Genomic DNA, 19,915 nt, shown 5'->3' on the forward strand with positions numbered 1-19,915 from the left:
CTGAAGAGGAATTTGAACTTGTGGCTCTCACCAAACAGTTCTCCGTATTGTAAAGCATCCAAAAAGGCTCAAATTCAACTGCATTGATCAAGAGCTTTAATTGCCAGAGCAGCTGTTTGAATCCTAGATTCTGTATGCAAACTAAATAAATCAAATATATACATATGTGATATGTGATACTTATGACATTTACATCCATCAAAGAGATGGGAAACTTTTTGAATTTAAAAGAAACTTATTGGAATATTGTGAATAAGATAGAAGAACATTTTTTATCATAATTCTCTTCAAACTCAAGATCAAATTTACCAAGAGCAGAGAAGTAGTAACAATATTAACAGCTTCTTAGCTGTGGCTATAGTGATGGTAGGGGAAAGGTCTCGTTGTAGCTTCACAATGGTTTCATGTATGTAGCTATGCAACTATTAAATCCAGCTGCAGGAACAGTTTTCTTCATGTTATCAATCATGAGGTGGGTGGGGGGTAGGTTTTAGATGACCAAACATGGAAATTCAAAATGTTATAAAAAGTAGTTTGCAAAACTTTAGATCTTGCCTTAGATCTACAGAAAAAAAACTTTAAAAGCTTATACCATTCATTAAATTTCTGTGTAAAAAGATCTGAATAAATTTAAGAACAGCATATTCACATTTTAGATCTGGCAGGGAGAGAACTAATTATGAGATGTATGCGTCAAAGATTTCAATTTCAGGCTTGACTTTACTTTGAAGATTATTTTTTTAACTGTATCACTTTTGCAGGCAGCTCAGCGGACAGCCTATCTGAATGCTACTCATTGTTCAGCGATGTATGAAGTGTATTTAATCAATCTGAAAAAGTAATATTAAACCATTATAAAAAAAGCATCAGATGTTCTAAAAAGCTAAAAAAGAAAGGTTAAAAGGTGACATCTTTGCTAACAATGTGAGAAATGAGGTATTTAACTTATTCTTTACATCAAAGCTTTTCACTGATATATGAATATTCACAGTTCTCTATTATAAAGTGAAGATGTAAAAGCAATAATATCAGACAATATAAAAGTATATTATATGTATGATGTTATACAATATTCTGTCCCACTAGAAATTAAAGATTTCGTATAGAAATGGGTTCAATAAAGGATTGCAGATATTATTGCACAAAAAGGCAAACAAAATGGTTTTAAGTTAAATTCTTTATCTTTAGATAAACTTTTAGAAACATAATTCCCAAATATTTCTGGAAGGCTAAAATTTTGAACATTTTATCCCCAGTATCCTTCATTCATATTTTAATAAAAGAAAAGAAAAACCATGCAGACAATTGGGTTGAAAAAGTGTGAAATAAGCATTACAGTATGATATTTTTGAACTAGATCAGCTACGTTATATATTAGAGACTTCAATACATTACTACTGTAGTTAAAGGTTGTGTTCAATTTGAAATGTTTCATTTAAAATATCTTATCAGTCTTTATTAAAGATCTTATTGTTCTTTTATTACTATTTAGTTCTAAAACTAAATTATGATGGAAAGCTGTTTCTTTTTATCTAATCTCACCTGTATATGCCTGCATAAATACACACTAATTATGGTTGATCAATTTTTAAAAATGTTTAAGAAAAGTATTTTTAACTGTTCAGCTTTTAATTCAAATCTTCTAATTGTCATTTTTGGAATAACAGAGACATAGTCTTCAACATAATTAATATAATCAACAGGAATTCCAAAAGGGAAAGAATTATCTTACTCTCCAATATTCTCCACTCTAGGCTAAAGCAAGCTGAGAGGTAAATAATTAGTAAATATATCAAAACCATAATGAGAATTTTTATGAATCAAGGAAGGAGATAGTGAACAAATTGTAAAAATCTCCAGGTAGTTAATTTTGCAAAGTTTGTTGAGCTATACTGTAGACAAACAAAAGCTTTTAAACATGAAAAGTTCTGTAATAATTATAATCACTTTACTTATAGAAAAACAGTAAAAAGGAAGGGTTGTTTAAAAATATAAAAGTTTTGTGTATATTCTTGTAAGAAAAAATAACTTTTTTCATTAGAAAAAAACGATTTAGCCATTTTGACACAAGCATAAAAAATGGTGATTGCTGAATATCCACATACAAAAAAGTCTGTTTCAAATACCGTATTTTTCGGAGTATAAGACACACCTTTTTCCTTCCTAAAAGAGGCTGAAAATTCAAGTGTGTCTTATACTCTGAATGCAGGAACAAGAAGTATAAATTGAAGGCATTTGCCGAGAACTTGGTATTTTTCTTAGAAGAACCTATGGAATCAGGACATAAATTAAATATATAGAGGAATACGAAGAGTCAGCAGGATTGAAAATTAATTAACAAAAAACTAATTTTCTAATAAAAATAAATGCTGTATCTTGGAGGAAAATGATCAATGGAAGAAAGAATTGAGAGAAACAAAAAATGTAAGTAAAATGGGTATGTCATCTCCACCAAATTAGAGATCACCTTATATCCTACTTTTCACTTCTACTCTTATTTGTAGAAGAATTAAGACTATCAAGATTAAGGGCCTTTGGGACTGTACCTACTGTTTGTTTCTGGTAGCTCTGGAAACTACTGTCAATTTTCTCTCTTTCCATACTTTTGCTTGCCTTTATCTGTTTTCTCTCAGTTTATTTTTCTTACAAAGTTTGCTAATGTTTAATAAGCAACATTAGGCTACTAGTACTTGTGGTTGAGGGAGGAAGCTGTAGGGCCCAGTGCCGGGGATTCCCACTGCCTTTTGACATTGTCTAAGAAAAGCTGTAGTGCTGGAACTAAGTCTACCTCTGGAGTGAACTTAGCAAACAGCGGGTCAATGTGCAGAGATGGAGAATCGATGGCAGAGAAATGACGAGCTGCCCAAGCCCTCAGATCAGGCCTTGTAAAGTAGAGACTTGAAAAGTCCCAGGGGAAAAAGGGCTGAGGAGGGCTGCTGATCCTGGGGCATATTCTCTGAGAGGGCATAGTCCCCACCATCGAAGTCAAGCATGGCCTGATTGTCGAGATCTGTCTCCCTGGAGTGGTGCTCAGGGCTGTGAGGATGACCATTGTTGTGAGGTCTGAGCAGAGTCTTCTGACAGCCAAGCAGAAGGGAACCACCCAAAGATTGAAGACATGCAGCTAGGTCCTGCTGTACCGCTGCCGCCATCAGGGTCTGCAAATTGGTTGGATCTAAGAAGACCTGTGCAAAAGGGCCTGGGGGCCCTGTTGATTGGACCTCTGAGATCATGGGTAGCCTCAGGGGCCTGAGGACTGGAAGAGGCCAGTTGACCCCTATGGGTCTGTAGAGCCCTTATATAGGGCTGGATTGTCCAGAGACAGAAGCTCTGACAATGGGTGAGAAGCCACCTGGTCAGCCTCAGGACCCTAGAGGGAAGACCCCTGTCCAGGGAAGCCTCGTCTTGCAAATTTTCTCCAGGACCTTGTCCCTACAGAGCTCAACCCACTCTGTGGCCTTGGAGCTGTAGGAGTGATGAGAGGGTTTATCCCCTAGATTGCTGGAAGTAGTGGGGAGATAATCTTTTGGGGTGGGGCAGTTGGTGTTATGCCACTTCTTGCCCCCAGGTTTGTCAGAGGGATTTCTCTGTGCCATAGTAATTTCAGTCGCACAGGTGGCTTTGAAAAGAAAAAGGCCTCTGAGGAGCCACAAAATGGCCACTGGAGCTATTTAAATTGAAAAGAAGGTCACAAGATGGCCACTACAAGTGGGTTCAGTTGAAAGGATGCCACAAAATGGAGACCACACTATGCCTTATGTAAAGAAGGATCCAAAATAGCCACTGCAATTGGTAGATGAAAAAATGGTGGGCTGCTCCTGGGCCAGGTAATTGAGACCATGTGAGCTGAGGCTCCAGTGCACTGCTAGGGCTTTAGAAGTCAAGGACCCCTCATGTCAATCTTAACCTACAAATATTCTCCTTTACTGAATTAAAGCAATGATGGTCAAGATTAATCAGGATGAACAAAACTCTGTTCAATATTATTCAACATAATATCTCCAGCAATAGCAATATATACTGATTCAAAATGCTTTACCGACCTCTTTACGTAGTTAACAGTCAGTATATTTCCCCCAACAATCTGGGTCCTCATTTTACCAACCTCGAAAGAATGGAAAGCCAAGTCAACCTTGAACTGATGAGAACTGAACTGCCAAACTGCTGGCAGCTGGCAGTATTAGCCACCACTACTGCATTCAAACCATTGTACACTACAGCTTCTTCATTGGGACAAGAGTTACTGTGCATTTCTAAACCAGTCTCTTAAAATGGAGATACATATAAATATATGTGGGCACAGGTTTGCTATAATTTGCCTTAAACGGTGACAATATTGCATATGAATTATTATGTTTCTGATCAAGATGGAAGGCTAGCTTGTGTCCGGATGCATATTTTTCTCATTACTGCAAAACAATAATTATTTTTTGAAAAATATTTCAGAGATTTCACTTTTTTAAAGAAAAGGAGGTGAATGAAAAGGTACAATTACTCTCTAAGTTCATATAACAATGATTTTAATTTCTACACATAAGGGCATTTATATGCATATAAGATAAAGAAACATTATATTCTTACTGTTTTCTTATCACAAATGCAGAGTCAAGTCCAAGAACAGAGAGGGCCTTATTTTTGTCTGGCTCGCCATTTCTCAAAACTTTCAGTCTCAAAGGGATGTTGATCTCTGGCTTCCGAACAGCAAGCTTCTTTAGTGGAGGGCTGTTTGGAATCAGCAGACCTTCAATGGGCCAGTCGAAAGCCTTTCAGCACAAAAATAAATATTGTGGTATTGTAAGGTCATGTATTATAAAAATCCAACTTAATAATTCAACTTCTTGGAAACAAAGAGCTCTTCACAAGGAATTAGAATATAGGTTGAGAAGTCCAAGAATAGCAAAAGTAACATTGCCAGCAAATACACTACACCAAATCTTCTGCAGATAGGTCTCAGCCATGAATAATTAAAAGTTCAAACATTTCATAGTTCTTTTAAAATTCACAGAGAGCTGAATAGTTACATAGATTACCGTCTGCCTTGGGGAGATACTGTGAGGCAGAATGTTATGGTTCCTTACATGTATATTTGAAAGCAACAGATGAAACTACTGGATTCTATTGTTTGAATTATTAGATAAAATAAAACCAAAAGCATTAAACCATAACTTCAGACATATAAGATCTTTTGCTTCCCAAAACTAATCAACAGAAGTTACTAAGTTTGTGAAAAGCTTTGAAAGGATGCTTTGCTTCAGTAATGTTTCAAGTGAGGTAACATGCCCCTTTCTGATAACAAAGTGAAGGTACCACATTGTGCTGCATATATAGGAGAAAACCCTTCTGGATATCAGTGCTGCTAGCTTAGGCTTTTACAACAGGAGAATGTCTTCACAAATGAGATAAAGAAAAAACCAGGTCACCTGGGAAACTGGAATTTAATTCTGTACATGATATGCTGCTCACTAAATATGCCAAAATTGATCAAAGTTTCTCTTAATGTTACAGTAGTAGGGAATCTTGCATCTAGCGCAGGTATAATTAAGAATGACAAATCAATACTTGTTGTAAAACAGTATATCAAAGTCTTATTGAACTTGTGATTGTGACAGAGGTCAATACTTATGGGCCCTTCTGGTGATGATCATAACATTCGAAAGATTTTGACTTGGAATGCAAAAGGACTAAATGATAAAGAGCCAGAATTAATTAATGGAAAAGGAAAATAGAACTATATGCTGTAAAATTAAGACAATGGGGAGGAATGTAATAAATATAAATAAAGGTAGTCTGGTACTGTGGAGTGGATATGATGAAAACATTCAGAGGGATGAATGTATAGGTTTAATTATGAATGAAATATTTGAGTTCTGTGTCATAAAATATGAATTGGTGTCATCTAGATTGCTGGGTGTGAGCACAAAAATATAAACAGATTTATAACTTCATTATATAACTTTATTTATACTTCATGTCAAAGAAATAAAATTGACTCCAAAATAATTCTTTACTTTATTGTTTATCATGCAAAGATCAAACCCAATTCTTTTCTCTATCTAATCCCATTAGATCCCAATTGACCTTCCCTACCCCAGACAAAATTTCCCTGGAAGCTCATGTAGACCAAAGAAAAGAGGCTTCTTTTCTTTGGTCTACATGTGTTTCCATTGAAGAGAAGAAGCCTCCTCACCAGCTCACAGCATTCCCCAAGCCTTAAGGAAAGAGTTGGAATCTAGAGAGTCCCCAACCTTCCATCATCATATCAGTTGATGACCTCAACATTCCACCTCCTTAGCAATTGCCTATGTTAGTACTACTGCTCTCCTAAATGGCTCACTTTACCTAACAATAGAACTTGTCCCATGTACATTGATTTGTATATATGCAGGGGTAGGCTGCTGCCCAGATGGGGGAAACGCAGTAGGGTAGCGAAAATGGAGCTCCACCCCAGAGCAACCAATTTGCACTGAAAGATGTTGAAAGAAAATGCAGGGCGTCCTGCATAAACCATGGTCACAGTGAGGTAGTAAAAATTTTAGTAGCCCTACACTGTGTGTGTGTGTGTGTGTGTGTGTGCGCGCGCGCGCGCTCGTGCACAGAAATAGGTTTTCCAGAATGCAGTACAAAGCTAAAAAATTACAAAACAGATACACTGTAAATTATTACTTTGTACACATCTAATAGCTTTAAGAATTCATAATCAGCAATGAAAAACAGGATAGGGTTTTAAGAAAGGTAATAATGAAAGATGAATAGCCATTGCTGTATTTTGATGGACAGCAATTTATATTAACCGTATGGAACAATTCCTTAGATTGCATTGCAAATCACTTCAAAACTTATGCAGCAATTGTGACAGTTTTTAATGTGACCCAAAGTCTGCATTCTAGTGTCAAGTGGCTTGGGGAAATGATTCCTATGGAGCTTTTCTGCTGAAACCTTCTGTGATTTCAAGAATTACGCATTATGCAATTTATAGGATGATGATGATGATGATGATGATGATGATGATGATGGTTTACTTTATTTATATTTCATACTTTTTAATCATCCATCACTACTCATTATCTATATGGTTAGAGTCTATGTGTGTAACTATTTATGTCTTGGACATGCATTTTTGTCTAATTGTCTACTCCCTCCCTTCCCCGCCCTAAGAAATTACCTGGTTTAATTCTCCATTTGGAAGTACAGGCCACATATAGGTCAATTTATTCCATAAAGAATTTTCCACTTTTGATTGTTTCCATTGACCGGGCTTATTTGTTCCTTCATGTTTAATTGCCCATCTGAAAGAGAAAGGTCCATTTTCTTATGAGAAGGTTCAGTTGTTTTTTTCACTAATATGTTTCTGATTAGTAGTAACTTGGGAAGTTAAATTATCCTCCCCTTTGTCAAACAGTTCTTTTAAAAACTTCTCACTCTATTTAGTTTGTAATGTTTTTCAGTTTGTTATTCCTGCTCTGTCAGTTTACCATAATTTCAACTTATATCAATATTATTTTGATGTATTCCTTCCTAATATTTTCTATAAATTTGGATTGTTCTTTTCCAATGTTTTGTTTAAATGGCTTGTGCTATTACCAGATATACGACTCCACAATAGTTGATTCATAGCATATTTAATTATGCTCCTCCCATATTTGGGTATACCAGGCTGATTCGACAGAAGAAGAAAAAGCATATATCTCTTCCCTGGAACAAGTTGAGAGGAGGAGAGTCTGTGGCCTAAAGGCTAAAGCCGCTGCCTTACAAGGCAACCTCTGCAGGTTCAAATCCCAGTAAGGGTCTGGCTATCTGATGAGAGTATAATAAGATCAAAATACATCTATACTAGTCTGTCTTCCTTTTCATTATCAGCAAAAATATGTTACATATATATATAGTAATACATGATATGCTGGCTCTGTTAAAAAGTGCTATTGCTAACATGTTGTAAACTGCCCTGAGTCTAAGGAGAAGGGCAGCATAAAAATTGAATAAATAAATAAATAAATAAATAAATAAATAAATAAATAAATAAATAAATAAATAAATAAATAAATAAATAAATAAATATGCATCTTATAATAAAAAAAACCTACATATAAATCTTCAAAATTATATTTTTAAAGAAAATGGCCTATATGACAATAAAGTACAATATAACATAACATGAAATATAGTGTTTTTTTATTATACACAATCGTATATAATATATACAAAAATATATACAAAAAATATACACAACAGATACTAAGTGCAAATAGGAAAACTGTTTATATAAATTATTGATACAAGAAAGAGATGACATTCAGTTTCTTAACTACTAACATATTCCTATTCTGGAATAGTAATTCTATTTTCTGCTCATTTAACAAGAACAAGGAAATGAATTTCTTATCTAGAGTGCTTGAAATCAATACTCTTTTGATCACATTATTGTAAATCAGTTTACTCCACATCACTTGGATCCTGTTCAGTTCTTTATAATTTCCTTTTACAAACTGATAATACCAAATTACTTTTTTAAATAAAATTCTAAAAATGTAGACACCTTATCTTGAAACTTACTACTATTCAGCCAGCCTATTATGGATTAAGGAATGGATTATAATCAAAGAATTCTTAAACTAGAAGGTTATAATTTACAAGAAGGATATCAAACACACACAATTTCAAAAACACGCAATAAGAGATACTTACTATTCATGAGGACAATTAAAAATAAACACTTCATAGAAATACCAAGGCGGCTATTCCTTATGGAAGCCTTGATATACCCGAATGTCCTGGAAATACTAAAGTGAGAACATATGACGAACTATTAGATAAGGAAGGTAAGCTTAAATCTAGACAAACTTTAGAAGCTGAAGGGAAGCATATAGATTGGTTTCCATATCTACAACTTCAAAACAGATACAAAATTGATTCTAAATAATATGGTATAAGCCCTAAATTAAACATAATTGATAAAATTTTATTAGGCCCACCCAGTAAATTTATAACAAAGATGTACAATTATTTAATAAAATTTGATAACTTAGAAGAAACGGTAAAAGGCAGCATGTTGGCATGGATGAAGAATTTTGGGTACCCAATTCATTTAGAAGAATGGATAAAACAGTGGAAAGAAAACTATAAATTAACATTATCGGTACCATATAAGGAAAATCTCTATAAGATGTTTTACCGAAGACATTATGCTCCCGCCAGGCTGGCTAAGATCTATCCTAATATAAATCCTATATGCTGGAAATGTAAAAAAGAATTTGGAACTTATTACCACCTGTGGTGGCTATGCCCCTAGGCATGTAATCATTGGCTGAAAATCAAAGGATGGATAAAAGATATACTGCAATATGATTTGGAATTGAAACCAGAGACCTATCTTCTAGGGCTTGTTAGAGGGCGATAGGTAAAATCAAAATACTACCTGATCATCCATATAATAACTGCAGCGAGATTAGCCCACGCACAAATGTGGAAAGATAATAACCTCCCAACAGACAACATGATTATAAATAAACTTATGGACTGTGCTGAAATGTCCAGGCTCACTTTTAAACTACAAAATAAACAAGAGAAAGACTTTTACACAATTTGGGAAAATCTTTATGAATGGCTTGAAACCAGAAGAAATAACCAATAAATAAGTAAATAATATATGAATATAATTGATAATTATAAATAACACAATGAAAATGTAAATAATTGATATATGGATTAGATAAAGCAATAAGGAGATGCATAGAGCTTGTTTCTTGATTCAGCAGGAACGCAAACAAAATGAAAATGACGTACTATGTAACCATTTTCCTTTCTTTTTCTATTTTCTTTTTCTTTTTTCTTCTATTTTCTTTTCTCTCTTTGTCTCTCTGTCCCTCTTTCTCGTTTCCCTTTCTTTTCTTTTGCCAGATTTTTCTCTTTTTTTCCCTCCCCGTCCTTTTTCTTTCTTTCTTCTAATTATATGTTTGTAATAATCGTTTATTGTTCTTTTTGAATTGTATTGTTTTTCTATTTGTGAATAATTTTTTTTTTAAAAAAAGATAAGCTACAGATGTTCTAACCAGGTTTCCTGATGCATTCAGTCCATCTAAAGTGTGCCTACTTTAGTTTAATCCTCTTTTAAATACATTTTTTTTCTTTTTTCAGAAATTTGCAATCCTGTTTAAGAGGGAAAGCGTGATTGCTATTCACTTGAGCAAGAGGCAGTTTGGGATCCAGTTGCATCTGTGAAGCCTGTCAAGATTCTGCCAGGTCTTGTGCATTATTTGTAATGAAAATCTGCAGTGTACACCACATGGTTTTCCCTGAAAGTGCTATTAAGCTGCCAGATTTCAACCACAGTATGATTTTTAATAACCAAGTTCAAGCCTTCTGAAAACTGTGTTTTATAAATGAAAAGCTGACAATCTCTGAACTGCATTGGCACTAATAGGTAGCAAAATAATGACTGTATAAGTGCCTAAATGCATTCTGCCCTTACAGCATTTCATTGGTGGTGGTGGTGTCTCTGTGTGTGGGGGTCTGCCTCAGCTTTCAATACTACAGTATCTCTAATTTAAATTACAATATTTCTCATCTGCAGCCACTAGGTGGAAACAGCGGTTCATGGAAGCTCAATTGAGAATCGCATTTTCAGAGCTACATTACATTTAATCCTATCTACCTTATTTCATTTTCTTTTTATTGCAGAACAGTTTCTAATACAATTGCTTTTACCTTGATGGCCTTCAAAGAGGTAATGTAGATTTTATAATGCCCCCAACAGCTATCAAATCTCTGTTTTTCAAGAATACATGCAAAGTTCAATAGTAGGCTAAAACCAATTATGACAGACTTTCTAACTCCATAATTAATAGGTATGATTTTAAATCCTTTTCCTATTGTAAAAAAAAAGGAAAGGAAAAATGGAAACCAAGTACATCCATCTCTAAGAGTAAGAAGTATGTTCAGTCTTGCATTTACACCTGAAACCAAATATGAGTCAGACCAAACAACAAATCTTGTAGGTCACGGCTGTAATGATGTTTCTCCCTTCAGAGTTGGGGTGGGTGTGGCTTGCATGTGACACATCTGGCTCCATTGTGCTGTAGGTGCACAATAGAAAAAAAATACTACTGTTTGAGTAATAGTCAAGCGTGCTCACTTAATATACTCCTAGATTTCAGATGAAGCCAAGATGTATTTTACACTTTGTATAAACTTGAGGAATATTAACAGTACTCCTCTTTGCACATTGATTCAGCAATACACCACACACTATGTTCAATGCAAATTTTTTGCCTAAAAAGTATGTTTTTCTCAACATTAATGAATTCTACCACATGCAGGGAATATCTTGAATTTGCTATGTCTGACCATACACCTGTAAAATAAACATAACTAGCAGTAAAGGAAAGAGTCCAGTTCCCAATTTTTGGATAGAGAGAGGCCTTGTTTTTTATTTTTGCAAACTTTCCTAATATAGTTGCCAGCGGTGGGCTACAAGCCAAAACGCTAAATTGCGCTCACTGCCACGGCTCATAAATTCTTGTGGGACCAGCGCGATTTTGCTGTTGCACCTGTGGAGATAGCAAAATCGTGCATGGAGCCGCAAGTAAAACCTCACCGAAACACGGGAACAATTTTGCTACCTCCACAGGTCCTGCAAGAATTTACAAGCTGCGGCGGTGAGCGCAATTTAGCATTCCGGCTCGTAGCCCATCGCTGATAGTTGCCCAGGGTTTCCCAAACTCCACTAAGAGATGAACAAAAATGAGAGGTATGTGTATATATGTAGTTTAGTTTTGTTTGTTAATTATAGAGCTGTCTTTCGACTCTCTGATTCTAGGAAGTGAGATCGGCTGAAGTACTGGAGATTAAATTAGATTTTACAATGCCTTGGGCTTGTACTGCAGGTCAAATGGGTTGAAGTGTGTCAGGGCTCAGTGCTTTATGGCAATCTGAACAACTGTACAAGACAAGCGAGATTCATTCTAAAGTTGGATGTATGTAGGGATGGTCCATTACTTATCATATTTTTGAATGACCCTAATAAAATAATAATAAGCTTTCATTTGGTTTGCCTGACCATAATATTTTGACAGACTTTCATTCCAAGATTTCAGCACTCAACAATTAAAGCAGCATCTGGCTACAAAACCCACATACTTTTACTTTTGCTGTTATGATATTGCCCCACTAGAACAACAAAGCATGGTAAAATCAAACTTTTGAGGGAAAAATTAGTCACCATAGCTGGGCAGTAGCAGAATTTTCCTGCCATTCTTCTTCTTTTTCTTTTTAAACTACAAAGGATTACTAAATGATCCAAGAATTTTACCAGTTTAAATACTCCAGCCTACAATCTGCATCTTGCATTTGATTTGGAACTAGCCCAGAAAATTACTGCATTCACAAAATGATGCAAATTATACATTATTGAAGAGCATTGTTAAAAGATTTGTGGACTTCAAGTATGGTTTCAGAAAGAGAAACAATATGGTGACACACAAGTATAGCATTATTACAACAGCATTTCTTGTCATGTGTTACTTTTCTTTCTTCACCATTTTCTACTATATAATAGACTCCATTGATGGTTTGCAATAAAGACAATGGAGATGACCCATTAAACTTCTAGCAGTAGACAAAAGAGTTACACTTTTTCTTAGGTCTTTTATTAACTCTTGTATGGATAATCTCCTTCCTAACAGCAACAATGGAAATTCATGAAATTTTCAGACCAGGAAATTCTCAACCTCATAATTAGCTAAAACATAACTAATAAGACCACAGAACCTGTTAAAAACATCCCCAACCTCTCCAATTTCTTCCCCTCTTGCTGATCCCCAGAACAAGGATGTTTCAATCTGCTAAATCAATGAGGAATGCGGAAGCGGAGAAAATTCTCCTCTAACCGAAGCTCCAAGGGAAGACTGTTCCATAGACATGGGGCCAGATCTTGAAAGGCCCATAATTTTGATGTTGCTGTCATAGTTCCCTCTAAGCTGAGCAGTGAGCAATTGCTCACTTAAAAATCATCATCAACTCAGAGTTTTCCAAACCTGCCCAGAAGCCGAGAGGGAAAGAGTGAGAGGGAAGTTGAGAGAGAGGAAGAGAGGAAGAGAGAGAAACAGATAGAAAAAAGAGAGGAAGGAAAAGAGAAAGAAAAAGAATGGGAGTAAGGAAGAGAGAAAGAAAATCAAAATCTAGTTTGAAACTAGCTCAACTATTTACGTGGCATTTTGATATTGATAGAGTTGCCCTATTATGAGCTCACTGTTATAGACACACAGTACAGTATTTTATTTTGAAATTCTCTGAGGCAAAACAGGGTGGGTTTTTTATTTGTTTGTTTGTTTGTTTGTTATTTCTGTGCCGCCCAGTCCCGAAGGGACTGCCGCTCAGACACTATACTTTTCCGCCCCCCCCCCCCAAAAAAAAATTAGAGGGAACACTGGTTGCTGTACGTGTCTGTGGAACAGTCAACTGACCCTTCCCTGCCAAACATAGGTCCCTCAATGGTGTATCCCAAGTAATTTGATGTGTTTGAGCGCAGGGCCTTAAATACCATCACTAACACAATAGAGACTTTTTGGTATGTCCCAAGTGAAACTGGATGTTCAGAAGTGTAGTTCTGCTGTTACAAACAGTTGATTGAGTTAAATATTGAAATATACTTTGTCCTTACTACTAAATCAATATCAACTCTTAATCTCTTTCCCCAGACCAATGACTATTTCATATCAAGAATTATTTCCAAATTTGTACATTTAAAATAATGCCATACCCCTCTTGAATTTATGTTGATTAATGGTAATTGAAAACCTCCTTTTTCAAAGAAAATCTGCACAACTCAGAATCTTAAACTATGACTCTGCATCTGGAATAAGGATTATCATTTCCAAAAACGTAAGATTACCTAGTGGGACGTGGTAGCTCAGTGGCTAAGACACTGAGTTTCTAGATCAGAAGACTGGCAGTTCAGTCATTCAGTCATTCGAATCCTTAGTGACACATAACAGAGTGAGCTCCTACTACTTGTCCCAGCTGCCAACCTAGCAGTTTGAAAGCATGTAAAAATGCAAGTAGAAAAATAGGAACCATCTTTGGTGGGAAGGTAACAGCACTCTGTATACCTTTGGTATTTAGTCATGCCAGCCACATGACCACAAAGATATTTTTGGAGAGTGCTGGCTCTTCGGCTTAGAAGCAGAGATGAGCACTGCCCCAAGAGCCAGAAACGACTACCACTTATGTGTGTGGGAACCTTTATCTTTACCCTTTTAACATTATCAAAAAAAACAACCAGATCACTTTATTATCTATGAGGAACAAATATGACAAAAAAAAAAAGGATTTATCACCACATGAAACAATAAACTAAAGAAATACATAGGACTGTCCGTCTCTTACTTGCATATTTCAGAATGAGGTATATGCTGACCTTTATGAACAGAAAATTATGGTAATTTATTATATTAGAAAAACCTGTTTCAGTATCTCTACCAAAGAGCTCTAGAATGGACCTGAATGCCTGCCTCAGCAAATGTACACTTTGCCAGAAGTCTTAGTAAGTAATAACTTAGTAGTTTATTGTGTTTGCTTTTAACTAAAATTGATAGATCTTATTACTATCCCTTCAAAAGATATTGTGTTCAATAGCATCAAATACAATTGAGAAGGCCAAAAGGAGCACATTCCACCAGTCTAGATGTTACATAGGTCTTCGACTAGAAGAACTATTTCCATCCCATGCCTAAGTCTGAGAACTCAGCAGATAATTTATATGAATTGGTTGAGCCACTTCCAATATTTGAGCACAATAGAAGAAATGTTTGAAAGTGCAGGCTATGAGATTTAATACCTCTTGTAATAGACCCATTACAGGATCAAGGGCTTTAATTAAATCTCTCTTTTTTGCAAAAAGTTTTTTTTTACTTTTTATCCTCCACTCCATACATAAATCAATATACCTTAAAGTATTGCAATATTACAAGGAAGTACATAGTTATACATTTTAATGAATCATTCATAATTTTTTTATATACAGTATAACAGGTATTATTATTCCAGGTATATTTTACTAAATTAGTACTGCTTCTATAAAAGAAAAGAAAAACTAATTTTGTCTCCTGGGATCTCCACCAATTAATTTCGAATCCCCCCTCCCCCAAATTGACCACTATTAGTTTAATATACCAAGATAGTTATTCTTTCTCTTGCCTTTTAATTTTAAGCCATATTGCGTCTTCACCTTTCTTGATCTTTTTATTCATCCTTTGTTTTTCTTATCCCCCATTTCATCATTACTAGATGACCCATAAGGATCAAAACTTCATTTATATAATTTTCTTAGGTTCTCATAATACTTCTCATATTAATCATCATTATTTTATCTATGTTATTCCAAGTCCTTTAATTCTTCAGATCGCTGCATAAGGGATTTTTCAAATATATTTAAACCAATCTCATATACTGTATAGAATAATAAACAATAAAATTTTTTAAAAAAAATTTGGTCTATTTCCACTCTCTCGAATTCTTCGTTTTCCACATTTATTGCAATAATTAATTATATTAATCTGATACACACACACACACACACACACACATGTGTATATACTGTGTGTGTGTGTGTGTGTGTGTGTGTGTGTGTGTGTATATATATATATATATATATATATATATATATATATATATACAGTATAAATATCAGATTCTAAACAATTAACATTCTAGTCACAATTAAATCTAGGATATTAATTATAATAAAGGGAAAAACAAAAAGAAGAGAAATAAAATTTCTATAACATTCTAACACCCTTCATCTGTTTCCATTTAATTTCTCAACTACTTCCTTTTTATATACATATTGTCTCCATCTCCATAACATCTTCCCTTTTTTTCTTTTTCTTTTATACCAAAAACCTCTCTTTCTGCACACTCTTTTTCTTCTTAAATTTACTTTCTGTAAACTAAAACATGATCTAAGTATTGCCCACAAGATCATATGCTGCAACGTTCTACCTGTCAAGGACTACTTCAGCTTCAACCGCAACAACACAAGAGCATGCAACAGATTCAAACTTAATATTAACCGCTCCAAACTAGACTGCCAAAAATATGACTTCAGCAACCGAGTTGTCGAAGCATGGAACTCATTACCTGACTCAGTAGTGTCAACCCCTAACCCCCAACATTTTTCCCTTAGACTATCCACGATTGACCACTCCAGGTTCCTAAGAGGTCAGTAAAGGGTGCGCATAAGTGCACCAGTGTGCCTTCCGTCCCCTGTCCAATTGTCTCTCCGTATCTCATTTATCTTTTCTTCCTTTCATATATGATCTCCTATATTTTTATATCTTTTCTTCTTTCCTTTTCCTCATTTATATTACTACATATCTATTGTCTTCAATGTGTATTATGTATTGGACAAAATAAAGAAATAAAATAAATAAAACTCCCACACTCTTTTTCTCCTTCTTAAGTCTGTTTTCTATATATATCTATTTTTCCCATACCTTTGTAATCTTATACATCTCAAAATCATCATCATAAATCTAGACATGATCATTTTTAGTATAATTTTCTCTTTTATTGCTTTAAACCCAAGTGGAATCATTATAACTTTCAATATATTCATCAGCATAGTCATTAATCAATATTTAATTATTGATATTATTTCCTTTTTCATCATCATTTTCAACAGCCTTCTTTTCTTCTTCTGTTATCTTCTCCATTTTTTCTACATGTGCTTCATTCTTTCTTTTTTCACATACTTCAACTCCAAAAGATCTTCTGAGATAAAACCAACAAACTCTTCATAATCAATTTTTTCCATGACTTTAAAATTACAATCTGTCCAGCTGCTTACAAAGATGCATTACACATCTTTTTATAATTTGTAAATTTTCTTTTTGATAGTTAAAAATCTTCTGTTCCTTTTATTGTTGTTCCTTTTATTGTTGATGTCTATTCAAGTTCATTCTTATCCAAAACAATCCAGCCTTTTTCTTTCAAACAATAGCAAATTTAAATCTGTTTTTAAATTTCCTTTGCTTTCAAGCTTTCAAATCTTTCAAATTAACAGCTGGGCAAGTGTCCATAAAGATATTCAACTATTGCAGTAATTCTTCCAATCATCAGATGGTATCTTCTGTTCCGACCTCACAGCTCTGCCTTTCCTGTTTTAATTTGAGCATTGTTGTTTTAAAATAAAGTCCAATTTTCAAGTTATTTCTTCCAAATTTTATCATCCAAATTTCTTATGCCTCCTCCAAATCTTTTAAATCTTTTAAAACACAGTTCCAAATCTTTGGTAATTGGGCTTTAGCTGTAGATCCTTTTAATCTTGCTACTCCACATGCTAGGCAGCCTCTCCTCAATTTCTGGTCCTTTTGTTCCCCTTAAAATATTAAAATGCTTCTTTTAACTTTTCTTTTGGCAATGTCACTCAGCCACCTGTTTTTTCTCCTCTTCAGCACCTGGCTTTAGTTTTTTCTTCTCAGAAGACTCCAATCTCTCAATCCTTTTGAAGTGACCACCACAGCTAGGATGACATTTAAAAGTCATCTTCCATCGCTGCTGGCCAAGGAGGTTGAGCTGGCTCCCTGGTTAGGTTGCCAACCCCCCAGCCCACCAGCAAGTGCTTCTCCTTTTTCCCACCCCTACAGGGTGGTTCTGAATGAACAAGGTCTCCAAATGGCACAATTATCGAAGTTCCCCTATACATTGGTCACGCCTTTCTCCGACTTTCATGAAATCCTAAGTGCTTAATTTGTAGCTCTCAAAGGCAGGGAAGAAATCAATAATGCCATGCTCCTGTCCAGTCCAGATTGTGAACTCTAATGGCTTTTGTCTTCTTGGACATTTCTTCTTTGGATTTTTTGGGTTATAAATATGGGTTCCTAATATGATTTCATTACTTATTTCTACCTGGACTTTCATTAAGTGTTGTACTTTATGTTTGTTGAGGAATATATATTTTCTTTTATGTACACTGAGAGCATATGCACCAAGACAAATTCCTTGTGTGTCCAATCACAATTGACTTATTCTATTCTATTCTATTGTAAAATCTGAATGTTTCAGTTTTTCAACCACTTGCTTTGGAATTGGCTTTTCATCTTATTACCTACGAGTCCTTAGGCTGTTTAATATCTATACAGTTACCTTATTACGTTTTAGCCATAGCCATAAACCTTTAGCCATAAACCAGAATTTTCAAAGAATCTTCTTATTTGTCTAGGATTTTGTATATTTCCATCAAGTTCATCTTCTGTACTCTATACATTTGTCATGCTAATCAGCTATTTTCCTGAAAAAAATATCTAAATTAGGCCATTTTCAACTTCAGCATTCCTTCCATCTAAGCAACCCCACTAATTAGAAAGATTACATCTAGAATGTTTTAGAATTTTGCATAAAATATATTTGTGTGTATATAAGTATATAACTATGCACACAGAGAAAATAAAATAAAATATTGCTGTGTAGCATTCTGACAACAAAACATTGCAATTTTTAGTATGATGAGAAAATGTTGACAATTTCTTTTTTAAATATCTCACTTTTCTTGCTAGAACAATCACAAAAATATTCATTGCAAAGAATTTTTTGCAAAATATTTAGCTTTTATCACAATCTTTATAGTGTATAAAAGATAAATTAAATACTTGCTAATATAATTCAAATTTTATCAGACACAAAAATGTCTTAATTTTTTACTACTGGTCCTTATTTAGAGAAACTAAAAATCAGAATTATCATTTATTAACTGATATTTGCCCTGGCAATGTTCATGCAAGATGGACAATATTATACATACTAATATACTGTACTTTATCAAAATGTAATATTGTTTCTGAGGATATTGTAATACTCATTGTTATAGTATTTATTGTTTAACACCTCTAAAATGTATATTTAGTGCTTTAACATCACATAACATTTTAAACTGCAAATTGTTAAATTATATAAAACCCAGGGAATACAAAATGTTACAAAATGTAGTTTCTTTGGCAATATATATAGGTGTAAGAAATATGCTGCTTGAAAAGCAATACTGTAGAGCCATTCTTTGTTTCATCGGATTCAGACTAGGAGACTTTGGAATTAATTGCAGCCTTCTAATAAACACAATGATGTAATGATGTATTTAACATTACTGATTTTTGTTTGATTCCAAATAAATTGCAGATTTTTTTCTGTTGTAACACTAAAACAATTACCATTTTGAAAAAAGGATAATTAATCCACAATTTTTTCACATTAGATCATATATCTCTAAAGAGTGCCCATGGATTTGATAGGTTTCAGCTGCTGTGCATTTTTCCCACTCTTTTTCCCCCCTACCACCCCATCAGTGCTGACATTTAAATGAGTGAGTATTCAACACAAATGTGATCATTTGTACAGCATCCAATGCAACCCCATACTGAGATGATTGCTTCTGGGAGCCATCCATGGGTTCTCGAATAGAGGGGAAAAGCAGGACAAAATTTTATCAATTTACATTTTTCTGTGATTAATTTTTATGCAAATAAGAGCCCGACCGTGCTCCCATCTCACCTGAATCATGCGGATCATCAAAGACAAATTGAGCATCTCTTATTTAAAAAATAGGCTTTAAACTACTCTACAGCTGTGTTGGAAAATGCTGAGAGCAGGGCTTGAACCTTTCTAATGTATTGGGGATAGATAAGAAAATGTCTAATTTTTTTTCCTCTTCAATATCCGCGATATTTCAAGTGAAAATCATAACAAAAATTGTAGAAGTGCTTGTAGCTCTTTGTAAATATTTAACAGCAAGAAAATAGTGGGAGGAGATTCTCTCCCAATATTTAATCAGAAGGGATTGTGCAAATAAAACTGTCTGGATATAAGCATTCTAAAACCATAGACCTAAAACTATTCTTGAAAATTATTTGGTAAATAATAGTATTCTACT

At 34.5% G+C, this 19,915-nt stretch overlaps 1 protein-coding gene across 3 annotated transcripts in view; it reads right to left on the reverse strand.

Annotated features, from left to right (window-relative positions):
• The window catches only part of DCDC1 (doublecortin domain containing 1), a 315,249-nt gene that overhangs the window by 56,731 nt on the left and 238,603 nt on the right, over positions 1–19,915 (reverse strand). For all 3 annotated transcript variants that reach the window (XM_070762118.1, XM_070762110.1, XM_070762129.1), the window contains 2 exons: positions 7,163–7,286; positions 4,582–4,763 (listed from right to left, as the gene is read on the reverse strand). In XM_070762118.1, coding sequence (XP_070618219.1) covers positions 4,582–4,763; positions 7,163–7,286 — 306 coding nt within the window. The remainder of the gene's footprint in view (positions 1–4,581; positions 4,764–7,162; positions 7,287–19,915) is intronic.

This window comes from Erythrolamprus reginae, chromosome 1 (genome assembly GCF_031021105.1).
Source record: "Erythrolamprus reginae isolate rEryReg1 chromosome 1, rEryReg1.hap1, whole genome shotgun sequence".
In the NCBI taxonomy this organism is placed as follows: domain Eukaryota; kingdom Metazoa; phylum Chordata; class Lepidosauria; order Squamata; family Dipsadidae; genus Erythrolamprus; species Erythrolamprus reginae.